The 14979-nt window shown below is 34.9% G+C and overlaps 1 protein-coding gene across 2 annotated transcripts; it reads left to right on the top strand.

The window, feature by feature from the left end:
* Positions 1 to 321: 321 nt before the first annotated feature.
* LOC121328606 (one cut domain family member 2-like) lies at positions 322 to 14607 on the top strand. 2 transcript variants are annotated; one of them, XM_041273441.1, is made up of 3 exons: positions 322 to 1607; positions 8873 to 8920; positions 13342 to 14607. In XM_041273441.1, the coding sequence occupies exons 1-3, from the start codon at positions 488 to 490 to the stop codon at positions 13626 to 13628; spliced, it is 1455 nt and encodes a 484-aa protein (XP_041129375.1). In that variant the 5' UTR covers positions 322 to 487; the 3' UTR covers positions 13629 to 14607. The 2 variants fall into 2 exon arrangements, with proteins under 2 accessions (XP_041129375.1, XP_041129384.1); XM_041273450.1 differs by lacking the exon at positions 8873 to 8920.
* The last annotated feature ends 372 nt before the right edge of the window (positions 14608 to 14979 follow it).

Genomic DNA, 14979 nt, shown 5'->3' with positions numbered 1-14979 from the left:
TAAGGTAAGTGGAGTACTAGAGAATATGTTTTCTTTTGCATAGATAATAGGGGACGAACTGGTTAAATACAGCTAAAAGCAAATCTAAGTTTCTGACGTTAGAGTCCAGATGTAAAAGCAAATCTCAACCGAGCATGAAAACTAGTATCCCACGCCCCTCTCGGTGTGTATTGGAGAGATTGCCTTGATAGATATTCAGAAGGCGGCACAGTGAGAGAGGACTGCTGAAACGTCACGTCTGTCAGAAGGAAAGGCCCGCCCCTCAGCTTTGGTAGGATGATCGAAAAGCAAACCCATCCTGGACAGCTCCAGCTACCTAAACACAAGACATAGGAGGAGGAAAGGGCTCGGACATGGGGAGAAACAGCACTGGCCCGTCTGCTAGAGATCGGTAATATTTTATTTTATTTCCAAAACCCGAGAGGCCTTACAAAAAACAATAAAACCAAACCCTGGCACAAAAACATACAATAGATCAATGGACTGAATGAAGACTGCTTACAACGCCTATAGATGTCTGGCCAAGGAGCTGGATGCTTACGCCATGAACCCAGAGATGACAATGGACAGCATTGGCAGTCTGCATGGCGGAGTAAGCCATGAGCAGGATTTGATGAGCAGTCACAGCCCCCATCACGATCGGAGCACTGGGGCTTCTTTAAGAATACATCAGGACTTAGCTGCTGCTTCTTCACGATCCGCTATGGTTTCCAGTATGGCTACGATGCTGGACGGGACTGGAGACTACCGCCCGGAGTTGTCTCTTCCGCTCCATCATGCAATGAGTATGCCCTGCGACACATCCCCACCTGGTATGGGCATGAGCGGCACCTACACCACTTTAACTCCACTCCAGCCCCTGCCACCCATATCTACCGTTTCAGACAAATTCCACCATCCGCACCACCACCACCATGCCCACCACCAGCGTCTCTCTGGGAACGTAAGTGGGAGCTTTACCCTGATGCGGGACGAAAGGGGGTTACCAGCAATGAACAATCTCTACAGTCCCTACCATAAGGAAATGACAGGGATGGGTCAAAGCTTATCCCCCCTGGTCAGCAGCCCCCTTGGCAATGGTTTGGGCTCCATCCATAACACCCAGCAAAGCCTCCACAACTATGGCGCACATGGGCACGACAAAATGCTCAGCTCAAACTTCGATGCCCACGCTGCCATGCTAGCCAGAGGCGATCAACACCTCTCAAGGAGCCTTGGTGTCCCTTCCGCTGGTATGATGCCACATTTGAACGGAATGCATCACACTGGTCACCCAGGCCACCCTCAATCTCACGGGCCCGTGTTGGCTTCCAGCCGGGAAAGGCCGCCCTCCTCCTCGGAAACTCAAGGTAATAACTCGGGGCAGTTAGAAGAAATCAACACCAAAGAAGTGGCACAAAGGATCACTGCAGAACTCAAGCGGTACAGTATCCCGCAGGCTATCTTTGCCCAGAGGGTGCTGTGTCGTTCACAGGGGACCCTTTCAGACCTCTTAAGAAACCCCAAACCTTGGAGTAAACTTAAATCTGGAAGGGAGACCTTTAGAAGAATGTGGAAATGGCTGCAGGAACCCGAGTTCCAGAGGATGTCAGCCTTAAGGCTTGCAGGTAAGACAAGGTATCCTGACAAATGCTATATAATATAGAATTGCGCCGATCGTGCAGATTCATACCGTTTTGAAACCAAGCACTAAAACACAGTTCGCGTTAAGAACTATTATTGTACAGTCTCTAAAATAATGTTTTTTTTAGATGCAAATTTGCAACAGATAACCAACCGCACACATTGTGATAACATTAATTTAACTACCAGTAAGACACGTTTTACATGCCATGGTATTGACTTTTGTGTACTTAGCAAATGTTATTGAAATTTAAGATTGTTGCTCACCTTTTCTTCAAAGGTTTGTACTAAAAGTAAAGCAAAACACATATTCTCATGTTTTAAATTCTATTAACATATACTAAGTCAGTTTCTACATGAACGTTGTTTTAGTGACCTGGTGGTTCTTTTGTTTTATACATAACTTTTTTTTTTCCCATCCTTAATTCAGTTTTATATATTATTATTTTTGTCTGTTAACTTTCACTTTTAGGAGATTTATAGAAAAACGCTACAATAGAATGCTACCAGATCCCTCATTTAAAAATGTCATTTCCCTTTGTCTCCTGTGCACTTGAAAGGGGGGGGGGGGACCTACAGCTCTCTGCGGTATTAGTATGAATCTGGTGAATGTAATACAAGGTCGTCCCCCCGCCACCCCCCAAAACAAACAAACAAACAAATAAATAAATAAATAAATAAACAAATAAATAAATAATTGCTATTGAAAATAAGGAAGTTATGGTAATATTACATGTTTCGATCTACCTATATCCACTATCCGTGTTTTCGTGAAGTCAAGCTTTGTATGGCAGATCATTGAAATTGTAAATATCTTTCTTGGAGATATTTATGTAATTCTAGCGTGATACAAGTATATTGCTATTGTTCATATTTCACAACTAAACCAGCAGCGATAATTCACTGGGCAGTTAATGCTCACAGTCAAATATATATCATGTTTTGTGAAGGTTGTTTAAAGGTTTATTATCCCAGTTGTTGTCCACATTAAATGTATTAATTTATAACAGACTTTGGATTTAAGTAAGAACATCTATGCTTAAAAATAGGGTTACAGACCAGTTGAAATGTAATTGTAGCCGGTTGAGCAATTGATGTGTTATTGTATTGAAAACTAGTCATCTAAAAGAGACCATGGAGAACAAGAATACAAACAGCTACCAGTGACTTGTTCTGTTGTGAGGTGTGTGCACTCTCTAGCGGTACGAAATGGAAACTTTTATCAATCTGTGATCTATTGTTCTTTTCATTTCAGATGCTGGTTTATTAGGCATTACTGTTTTATATAAAATATATTTTAAATGGCTTGCCAATGGTGTGTCAGCTGTATCAAACCTTTTTTCCCCCACATTTATTTAGAATTCACACATTATTTTTTGTTCTGTCTTTGTTAGAATAAATTATCAATGTGATAATTGTGATTCATGTAACTTTTGTGTGAGATACATGCTTATAAATGAGGCTTTTTGCCCTTATTGATAGGAGAGCATATCTATCTATCTATCTATCTATCTATCTATCTATCTATCTATCTATCTATCTATCTATATATATATATATATATATATATATATATATATATATATATATATATATATATATATATATATATATACCTTGTAAGATAAATGTAGCCTCTCCAGAAGATGTTTAATTTGTGCTTTATTTCAAACAGCATATAGATATATTTTAAGTAATTAGTCAAGCTGATTTCTGTAGTTTGTTTGCATTAATACCGTGTTTTTTTTTTTTTTTTTTTTTTTTTGTACAGTGTTAATGTAATTAGATTATCAAATAGGGAACAAAGACACCTTTTTTCGTATATTAATTAATTCAATAAATTTGTATTTCTGGTATTTTTTAAAAGGTTACAGAGTTTTGGACATCTGTCTCGTTTATTTTAATAAAATATGACAGAAATGGCAAAAGAAAATGTATACCAAAATAGTTTACATATCAGCATCATACACAGACTGTGTTGGATTGTACAGTTTAATTATAGCGTAATAATATGTCATTTTATAATATCAGCACTTGGGTTTTGCATTATAAAGATAACGTATTTTAGTACCAAAAGATTGAATTTATAGTTTATACAAATATAAACTGTTATAACAAACCAATGGAACACTTAAACGGTCACAAAAGCCAAAATCCTAAATTGACACCATTTCTAATTGTTTACAAATTAAGTATGTGAATAAATCTAAACCGAACGCAACCCCCTGCTTTGCTAGTTTAGAAAACTTGGAAACATATTGTACAAACTGTTTAAAAACATGTTTGGTCGTGATATACCATTACTATTAGCATATCACAAATGTATTAAAATGTGTTGTATATGATGTGTTGCTATTTAAATGAGATAGCATACTAAGCCATAGTGACGATAGTTAATCTTTCCAAAGGGGTAACATTACGATTGATTTTGCTGTTGTTCAGTCTACAGATTGTAAAATATGCATGTAGCGGGGGGGGGGGGGGGGGGGGGGGCGGTGTCTGGGTGGAGGGAAAGTATTATGTGCTCCGAGTAGCTGTAGGGATTGGAAAGCGAGGAGCAGAAACTGCAGCAACTCAATGAATTATTGATAGAAATCTCTGCATGACCCAGAGCTGGAGCTCAAAACGTCACCTTGCCTTTGGGTTAACCAGGCACAACGTGAAGATGGGAGCCAGGCTTTTGTTCTTTGCACCATAATCATATGCATTCTTAAATAATAGAATGCTTTTTTTTAAATTTAAGTTTGTCCCACCATTTTCAGTTACGCAGTTCATTTTAAAAGATCTGCATATAATAATAATAATAATAATAATAATAATAATAATAATAATAATAATAATAATAATAATGATGATGCTGTAGGCAGGCTAGGCACGGTTTATATTTAAAAATTAAACTCACAGAAGTCGTAAAACTGTTCCATTAAAACATGTATTGTGCTTAAAAGCCACTAAAGGTGTTAAATCGTATCACATCGTCTAAAACAGTATCCAGGGGAACTTAATCAGGAGTCCTGCCCCTGCAGCGTTAATCCTGTCCTAAGGTTAAGTATGTTCTGATTGCTCTTTTTGTATTCGTTCATGAAGCTCCAACAAACGACTGGGAAACAAAAGCGCACCCTTCAAATACGTGATCATTTTCTTTCTGTGTATAAGGGATGACTACCGGATATACCAAAATAGACATAGAAGCGCGCACTTTGTTAATCAGCATGTTGTTATGGCCTTTTACTAATTGGAGACTTGCTGCAGATTATCAAACTTTAAACCTTGCATTTTAAATGCTTCAAATTGAAAAGAGGAATAAGAAAAAAAAGCAACAAAATTAAGATTGTTGCTAAATTATTTTTCAATGGAATTAGCTATTTATAACTAGGATGCTAAAGGTACAGCTGATTAGTAGGGAGATGTTATTTAGTATTCACAGCTGTGTTGATGTGCAAACGATTTATGGAAAATACCCTCATCGCACGAGTACTGGCAATTTTGCAACTAAACGTGCGATTACTAAAGTATTGCTACTGTATATCATCAACACTGCTATTGTTTATTTTTCTTTTCGTTTTTGTTAACTAGAACGAGGTACAACGGTTTCTCGTAGAATGCTCTATTGTAATTGCGTGGTTTATTTTTAAATTAGTACATTTACACATTAAAACATATGAGTAATGCATAGATTGTTCCGTCTAAACAGGTAGTGTGTTTTTCCTGACACCCCATTTCAACCACTTATTGCTGCCTATTGGAATAAGTAAAATTAATAATTAATGAGCCCCGTGTTGTCAGTCCTTGCATCTTGCATTCCCCTGTGAAAGAATAACACCTTCCAAATATACATTAATGTATAGGATCCCTGAGAGCATTGAGGGCAGAGAGAAAAAGACACACGAAAACATTGGAACAAGATCCAATGGTAAAAGCCTTCCTCATTTATTTTTATTCCAATCTTTCAATCGTGTGGTTATGTCACTTTCTAAAACAAATGTGTGTATATGGGTGTGGGTCGATACGGATAATCTCTTGAAGATTAAAAGGGCATTAATTCTGGCAACAATAACATAAACGTGTGGACCCAATTCTCATTGATCTGGAACCTGATCCTGTCTGATTCCAGTAAAGCTGATGATGGCACTCTCTTCCCAGCACTGGGCTCAACACCAGCCTTCGTTTAGTCGGCGTCATCGTAATCATAGTTTAACTGACTATCTCTTTTGTGTATACTTCTATTTATTATTATTATTATTATTATTATTATTATTATTATTATTATTATTATTATTAAATGTAGGTATATACGCAATCAAATTGCAATCTTTTCTCTTTTGTTAAAACACACAAATAAATAAATGTTGTAAATCCATGCAAATTTTAGGTTTACAGTATTCTAACTAAAGGTACATCCCATAATAAAGTAAACATACACAGAGAACCAAATGTTGTTGTAATAAGCCACCTTTATGCGGATAAATCTCGCAGGTCAGCGCAGCCATTGCATCGAATATGTGCTCGGTGCTTCATATAGCCTAGGACGAGCACAGTGTATGCCAGTGGAACGCTTTTCTAATTATGTATGAATACATCTGGAAGTAAGGGGTGGCCAGCATGATACGTCACATTAATTACACCGAAATTTGCAAATGTATTTTCCAAAACCCTGAGTCGTGATTAACAGAAAATAATAAAACGTAAAGAAAATTAACTCACCTCCTTTTTAAGAAAGAAGACCATTTGGACAAACTAAAATTGTATATGCACTGATTAGCAAAACATAGGTGGAACCGCCCTATTTCCAAATATGTGCCTGGATAGAGAAGGTCTTGTCGCCATGTTTTTACCCAACCCAGTCTCACAAGCAGAAACGTTAACAAATTAACGTTTCTGCATTGCTGCTTTCTGGAGGAAAAAAAACGTTAGGTCAGTAACGTTTTAACATTCAACCACAGTGCTTCTGGCAGCTTTGCGAAGTTCTCTTTTTATATTTATTTTCTGTGAACGTTAGTTTATGGATATTTTAGTTTGCTTTTAAACCAATTAAATTATTACAAACTATGTATTTTCTTTAAGAGTATTAGTGGGGTTATTCTTGGCTCACTCTGATAAGGCCAAGTCTCGGGTAGTAATTGTGCGTGCTGTGTTTATTCTTTAAATCATTTACATAAAATACGCAATGCAAATATTTGTAAATAGCATGTTTACACAGATAACCGTTAATAAAAGTGTAGATAGCGTCTCGCTTTGTTCCAATTTGACAAATTTGTCTGTTTTAAAGATCGCTCATCTACAGTACAATTATTCAGAGAATGTGGATTCGTAACTAAATATACTACGGTGTTCCCCTTGTCTGGTGAAATAAAAAAATAAAAAATATTGATAGAAAATTAAATTCAACATACTGAAATGTATTATTTTCCTCACTAACAGTCGGCGAAATTCGGCGCTTACCCTGAATATTAACACCCCGCCTCTGCTCAGAAATGATTGGACAGCTGTCAGATATTTCACTTTCCCATTGGCTACTCAGTTGTCTTCAATTTTCATGCAGATATGTGAACAGCTTCTGCTTGCTTATGATTGGGCAGCTGCGTACAACTCGGCAGATATTCGACTCTCCTATTGGTTAAACTTAAAGTCGGTAACTATACCTGAAACAGACACAGTTTATGTCCCACCCAGCTAACCTATGATTGGGCTACCGCAGAGACAATGCAGATATTAAATTGGTTGATCGTATTGCAAAAGCCATTCGGAAAAAAATAAATAAATAAATGTCCAGTACGTACAAGCACAGCATAAGCGAGCAGCGCTACCAACAGACTGCTGTGGCGTTTTTGTTGGAAAAAAAAGAGTCTGAACATGTGCTGTACAAAAATGATAATTGCTCCAGCTCCAGCTGCTAACTTGAACAGCATAACAACCCTAATGATTCCATTCCAGGTATACTATTAACTATATGCTATTGGTCTGAATGACGAACGATATATATATATATATATATAATATATATATATATATATATATATATATATATATATATATATATATATATATATATATAATATATCGTTATATATATACATAGTTTGTGTCACGCACTCACGTCTGTCATAACCCGTTTGTGTATATACATAACATTGATAAACATTTGTACGTAATACGATGTGTATGAATATAATAATAATAATAATAATAATAATAATAATAATAATAATAATAATAATAATAATAATGAAAACACACAAAGGGCTATTTCTATTAGTCTAAACAACAGTGGATCAATGCTATCATAAAGGGGTCACGGTTATGAAAATTAAACATCCAGAGCAAGTTATTGCCCACATTGTTTATAGCTCTAAAAACAAAAGGTTCATATTTGAGTGATTTCAGTGAGAGTGGTTCAGTTAAGCAATACACACAGTTTGTGTTTATTTCTGATTGAGTGAGAAATGTAAAAGACATTGTTCATTATATAAGCTTATTTAAAAAAAAAAAGTACATTGAGTCTGAATTGGTGAAATACAGGTTAGTGTTAAAAACAATAAACTTAATGTGGGGAAATAAACTATGTATGTGTTGGCTAACACAAAAATGTTTGTGCTTTTACTAATACAATTATTTATTTTTCTATGTACATCTTTTACTATAATTTGGGACATTATTATTATTATTATTATTATTATTATTATTATTATTATTATTATTATTATTATTATTTTCAGCTGTGTAAATCATCTGCATATTTGTATTAGTCTATAATGATGATCTAAATAGTGCCAGATCTAAATACTACCACCCTAAAAGCATAAACCTGTTGTGGCAGAATTCATTTCACTGTAATTTATATTGTCTTTTATGATGTTAAAACAGGGGCTGATAAATATGCCAGCAGGATTAATATAGAGTAAAAGGATGGCTGTATTTAGATACAGCACTGTCAAGATCATTAAAATAGATCCCTAATGATGTTTAATAGGCCTATGTTTAAGTGTTAAAATGTTTAATAGACATACTATGCCGATCAGGTGAGGTAACCTCATGGTTGGTAGTCCGGTCAGTATATCTACACACCAGTCTTATAAAATGTATACAATTGTCTGATTTTTACATCAATAATTCATATCATACTTATTTTTTACTGACAGCTTATGCAATAATTCCTATTAGGACATTCACTTTTTGAATATAAACATCAATATTGTGCTGTTTTTTTTTTGCATTTTTTTTTAATGATTTATCTCGCTGTCCCCACCAGGAGGTTACTGTAAACAAGATGAGGCATCTCAGCGACTTATGTTCTCTGGTAAATTATCATTTTATTTTTATATTTTTTGAAAAAAAAGAGGAGATTCCCTTTGTCTTTATAATAGTAAAACAATACTATGTTATCAGCATTTGAATATGTTTTTGTTTATTTAGGAAATATGTGCTAAAGAAAGGCATTGTATATCAAGTTTCAATATTTATTATTATAATATTTTGTGACAATGAACCTATCACTGTATAATTTCTTATGTTAATACTATATTAAAATGATCTCTTACAAAGGATTCATAATACATAGAATTGTAATGAACACTTATACGTCTTTTTCAAACCCGTTTTAACGACTCATTCTCTTAAATTGTTGCATGGTTTTTAATATTATTGAATAATGTATAAGACACCTTTGTGCTAGTATATTTAATGATTTAAACAATTACTTCAAAGTACTAAAATCAGCCACCACTTTCAAATTGACAGCCCTTGCTACCTATTTTACCCTACAAAAATATACTAATTCTATTATGTTTTCTGCAATAATGTCTGAAATTCTGTAGCATAATTAACTTTACCAGAAGGTCAGATAAACTAAGGCCTTTAACTTTTATAAAATGACAGGAGCTCATGTGAATTGCATTATTATAAAACATGTAACCAAAAGGCAAGATCTAATTATTGTTTTACAGGCACACAACCGTTATTGTCACCTGTTACAGACTGAATTCGGACAGGCTTTGAGATTATAGCCCCTACAGATTGCTGCTCTCTGCTGGTTGCTCATTAACAAAGGAGATATCCAATTAGCAACACTGGGGGTGGGGTGGTGAGAAGGATGGGCGACGGACTGTGGGGTCTTTCCATGTGTTTGACCTGGAGATAGGACAGCTTGAGTTGTCAGAATAGCGTTACTTTCTCAAGAATTCATAATTACAAGGAAATGTATGTGCAATTATTAGTATCCTTTTTAAATGTGTACTTTAATTATCCAGGAATCAGGATCACTTTTGGGTACATTGCATTTAATTCAGAAGAGGTACTTTTGATGTATTTATTTATTTATTTATTTACCGATGATCATTTTGTTTATATCCTTAGATAAATATAACAGACTACCAGCTATTTTGTTTTTACTTCAAGGAAGCTAATAATAATAATAATAATAATAATAATAATAATAATAATAATAATAATAATAATAATAATAATAATAATAAATTGACATACACATTTCTGTACTTGTGTAAAATGTACTTCCGGAGTATACATTTTTCAAATACCTTACACCGCGGGTTTAACCAAAATAATGAAGCAACCGGATGGTTTTGGAAAACATTGCTGCAAAATGTAGCACATCAGTCTTTTTTTTTTTTTTTAAAATGCATTTCTTTCTAAAAAACAAAAAAAGGTATCACTTTTAAAATGGAGGCATCTCATAGCAGTTCATTTATAACCTGCCCTTGAGTATTGATTTCTACATCGCAATCCTCATTTTCTATTTATTGCTCCGTATTGACACATCCCCCGTTTTGTTGCATTTTGCTGGTCGGGTTTTCCATTCATTACGTCTTTCTCTTGTTTTGTGATGTCTACAGACTTTATTTTAGTTTGATACCAAGTTTCCCTGTTGTTCCACAAGGATATTAAAGAGGCACGAAGAACTGAACCCACGCTCGCATTGAACTTTAATTTAATGGATATGCATGCATTTCAACGAATTTAACTACTTCAAATTATGCTTAAATTGTATAACCAAAGATATATAGGTGGTATCACAGACGCTAATTAGCATTAATCTGGGGCTGCCTTACCTAAGGTAACATTGGGTAGTCATTGCTAACTGGGGTCTGTGAAATGTTATGATTATATCTGTGGTGAAAACACAACATGATACCCCCCCCCCCCCTTTTATGAATGTTACTTAGCTATCAAGTAGGCTAACTTAAATAAATTCAAATTCAATCCAGGTAATATCTAGTGCAAGGCCAGATATGCAGGTGGGTTACTGTACAGTACAGTCCAGTGTCTGCTTTCCCAGTGCTGCGCTGTTAGAATCCGCTGATTTACATGTGTCAGAAAGGAAAGATAAACCATGGAAGAGAGAAGCTGTTATCCTTTTGATGCAAGGCCAGGGAAACCTTCGGTATTGATCCTATTGATTCAGCCTTTCCCTTTAAGCAAACCACATAGTTAAAGACTTCTGTTCAATAGATTCAGGCTTCTTTCTGAAAGTACTCTATTAAATGTTGTCATTCGACTTGTTATTGCTTTGAAATCCAAGGACATCATGCAATGCGGATTTAACAGGCAAATTCAAGAACAGCTGTACAGAGTGCAAGGAATAACACCGTCTGTTTTACACGTGGCTTCAGTTTTCTACACAAGCGAGACATGTGCGGTGTAACGATAGAGTTAAAACTTCTATATAGTCACAGCATTAAAGAAGATGATAAATCACGGACTCCTGTGAAATGCAGAATTGTCCCCACATTGATTTATTACAACTGAATACTGTGCTAAAAAACTGAAAGTACAAACAAAACCAAAACAAATTGAGTCAATGTGAACACATGGCAACTGATTAGCACATTAACACAATTTAATTTAGAACCAGTCAAAATCAGAGGTTAAAAACCCCTAATCCAGAATCCAGCAAACACTCAGTAATGCCTGGATGTCATGGTAAAATTACAAATACAGTGGCAAATATATTCAGACCTCAAACGTGAATTCAGACTATCCTCTCAGACAGACTGTTGTAACCCAATGGCCTATTTCCTGCACATAATTTAAATATCTCTATACAGTACTTCGCCGACTGTTACTAAGTTGTTTGGAAGTTCTGTATACGTCCTACTTCTGTAATCAAGCCATTTTTTTGCCCTCTCAACAGCCTGCTTAATTTTGGGTTATATTTAAAAGGGGGAAAAAATGATACATTCTCTGCATGTTGTTACCAATCGATATACATACATACATACATACATACATACATACATACATACATACATATATATATATATATATATATATATATATATATATATATATATATATATATATATATATGGAACTAGTAGTTCTTAAGTAAAATTAACAAGAATGTCACTGTGCAGAGCGCATCAGTTTCAGCACCTTGGACAGATACACACAGTCCATTACTAGACAAAGGAAAGAACTATGACACAGGATACTGTCTATGCAAAGAATTGACTGCTGTTTGGTATCATTACTCCAGTTGTATGGCTTCTTGAAATGTTTTATATAAATGAATTGTGCAACTGCATTTTAAATTATATTTACTTTATCCATAAGGAAATTACAAAAACGTTTCTATACCTTTTTTTTTTGAGAAGGTGAAACCTAAGTTTTGGTTGTTTTAGGAAGAGAACAAGTAAGTTGTTTAACTCAAATGATTTAGCATAAGGACCGAGCTGTGTAACATTCATAAGATAAAGCCACGATAATTCCTTGACCATATGTTTATTTACACCCTTATTCAGATAGTTTCTTCTTACATAGTGGTTTTGTACACAATGGAGTACTTAACCTGATTTATATTGATCTCAATTGGTCTCAGTTGTGCATGCTTAATTCAGAGAGGTAATCAAATTGATTTCTAAGGCTTTCCTTTATAGGACTGTACCAAGGTAGACAGACAACTTCACTGGAATGGGCTTTCCACAAACAACATTATTAAAGTGTTTGAAGTTTTTTGATCTGTTTCAATGGGTAGCATTTTACATTAAGTCAAATGAAGTCTTTGTATGTAAGTTTGTTTTTGCTGGACTTAAGTAAAGCCATCTTTACTGGTTAGTAACTAATTGAAAATACGATTAATAACCCTTATTTTAAATGACAGGGAGCTTATTCCAGTGCTGGAGATTGTGTTTGCAATTCAGAGTCATTTGTTCTATGTTTTTTGTTGTTGTTGTTGATGCTGGTGTATTTTAATCCAAATCATATTGTATATGTGTGTGCTGCTGGCACACTGGTGTGTGTTTGTTACTTTTGGGATTTGTACAGCAAGTATTTAAAAAACAATACCAAGTACATATGTAAAATATGGTCATTTTTCATGAATCTTTACAGATAACACATGCATTGTTTTAATTATGTGTTTTGCTGAGTCTTAGCTGTCTTGGTTGTTTTTCTTATCTTTTAGTTAAAATATTAAATATATAATACTATAAAAATAGTGTCTACTTACAGTGAATGTAGTTTACATAATTGAAAAAAAGGATAACTCAATATAAAGCATTTCAGGTCTCAAACCAGCTTCTATTTTTTTTCTGAATTTACAGAGTGAGCTGCAAACAATAAGGTTATTTGAGGCAGTGTTGCATTTTTTAATAGCTTCAACCACCAGATAGAAATACCACCTTAAATTACAATTTTGTCAACATCTGTGTATCTCAAACGTAAGCTAACTTGCAGTGTCTCTTTTGTTTTTCTTCCATTAAGCATGCAAACGCAAAGAACAAGATACAGGCAAAGAAAGGAGCAATACACCAAAGAAATCCCGTTTGGTTTTCACTGACCTCCAGCGCAGAACACTTCTTGCCATCTTCAAGGAAAACAAGCGCCCCTCCAAGGAGATGCAGATCACAATCTCTCAACAACTGGGCCTCGAACTGACCACGGTCAGTAACTTCTTCATGAATGCCCGGAGGCGGAGCTTGGACAAATGGATGGATGAAGGAAGCCCAGGGGCCTCTTCCTCAACCTCCAGCACTTGTACCAAAATATGATTGAGGACAGTGTACCAGAACAGGGCACGGTACCCTTCAACGACATTTTTAAATTTGCTTTAGAGAGGGTCTGTTCACTGGTGAATAGCTGACGTAGATTTTTTTCTTTTTTTTACTTTTCAACAAGCAGAGTCTATTCAAACAAGATTAAAGCCACTGCCACTATGAAGTCATTGGCATTTAGTTTAGCTGCAATTTTTATATCCACCTGTGTATTGGATTTGCACTTAGTTGCATTTCCTTGAGAATTATCAGCACACAAAAGCTTTTAGACCACTCCCCAAAGCAATTTTACTTAGGCAATCATAAACCAGGCCAATACGTACAGTTATTATTGGAGATGCTTGCAAGTGGTTGCCAAAGAAACATAGGCTTTAATAGTAACCATCCCCATAACACATTTAAGATTTCAAAATTTGACCAAAGAAATATCTAAATTTGGCCAATATCCATAGCAATCCATATAATAAGAAAATAAAATGTTTTGAAGGCACCAGTAGACCAGTAATGCAAATTGTGGCAAGTGGCTTAACCTTAATCTTTAGTGGCAAGGGTTCCCCAGTAATTGTAATCTCAGTTTGCTTTCCAGTGTCAGGTACTGGCAGGTATGCAAGCACAAATCTTACAGATTTAACTAATGCCGGTATTCAGGAACACACATCTACATGTATGTTGAGTCTTGTAACATGCACCGACTACTAAAAGTGTTCTTTGAATGAGCTTTTAGTGGTTAGCATTGTATGTGAGCACAATGTTTAAGCACATTTCTTTTGCAATAGAAAGGGGACACTTTAGGGAATATCGTTCTTCATACATTAGAAAACTCAGGATGTAATTTTTCAAACATTTGAAGAACATATTAGCTTCATTCTCTCATGAACACAATTGGGTTATTTTCTTAATTATGAACATGTTAGTTACTTTAGTTTTAAAACTACTTACTAGCAGGTGTACAGAGAACTTGCTCATGATACCAAAGTAATTTATATCCACACCAAATATTTATTCAATTTAATTTGAAATGACAAAAGGTATATTTTATACAAGTTTTATTTATTTATTTATTTATTTATTTATTTATTTATTTATTTGTTTTTTAATAACCAAAGACAAAATGGTTGTAGGCTGTTAAGCAAGATTGAGGAACAATAAACTGTATACTATATTTAGTTTAACTACTAATGTAGTTAAGCTAAACTACATTCTTAATTTCTATTTAATTGGTAGGTTTAATTGGATGCCCTTTTCAGCATCACACTGGTTTCTAGCTAAAGATAGATTACTTAAAAATGTGTGTAGCAGTTGCCAGGTGTTGTTGATTTTTTTCCCATTAAAACTGAGTACCCCTTCT

The sequence above is a fragment of the Polyodon spathula genome, chromosome 2 (genome assembly GCF_017654505.1).
Source record: "Polyodon spathula isolate WHYD16114869_AA chromosome 2, ASM1765450v1, whole genome shotgun sequence".
NCBI lineage: Eukaryota > Metazoa > Chordata > Actinopteri > Acipenseriformes > Polyodontidae > Polyodon > Polyodon spathula.
This window is presented reverse-complemented; position numbering and strand designations above follow the sequence as displayed.

Coding starts and splice junctions, on each gene's coding strand:
- LOC121328606 (XM_041273441.1), top strand. CDS start 488: ATGAAGACTGCTTACAACGCCTATAGATGTCTGGCCAAGGAGCTGGAT. Junction 1,608..8,872: donor GTCAGCCTTAAGGCTTGCAG/GTAAGACAAGGT, acceptor TGTCCCCACCAG/GAGGTTACTGTAAACAAGAT. Junction 8,921..13,341: donor TCAGCGACTTATGTTCTCTG/GTAAATTATCAT, acceptor TCTTCCATTAAG/CATGCAAACGCAAAGAACAA.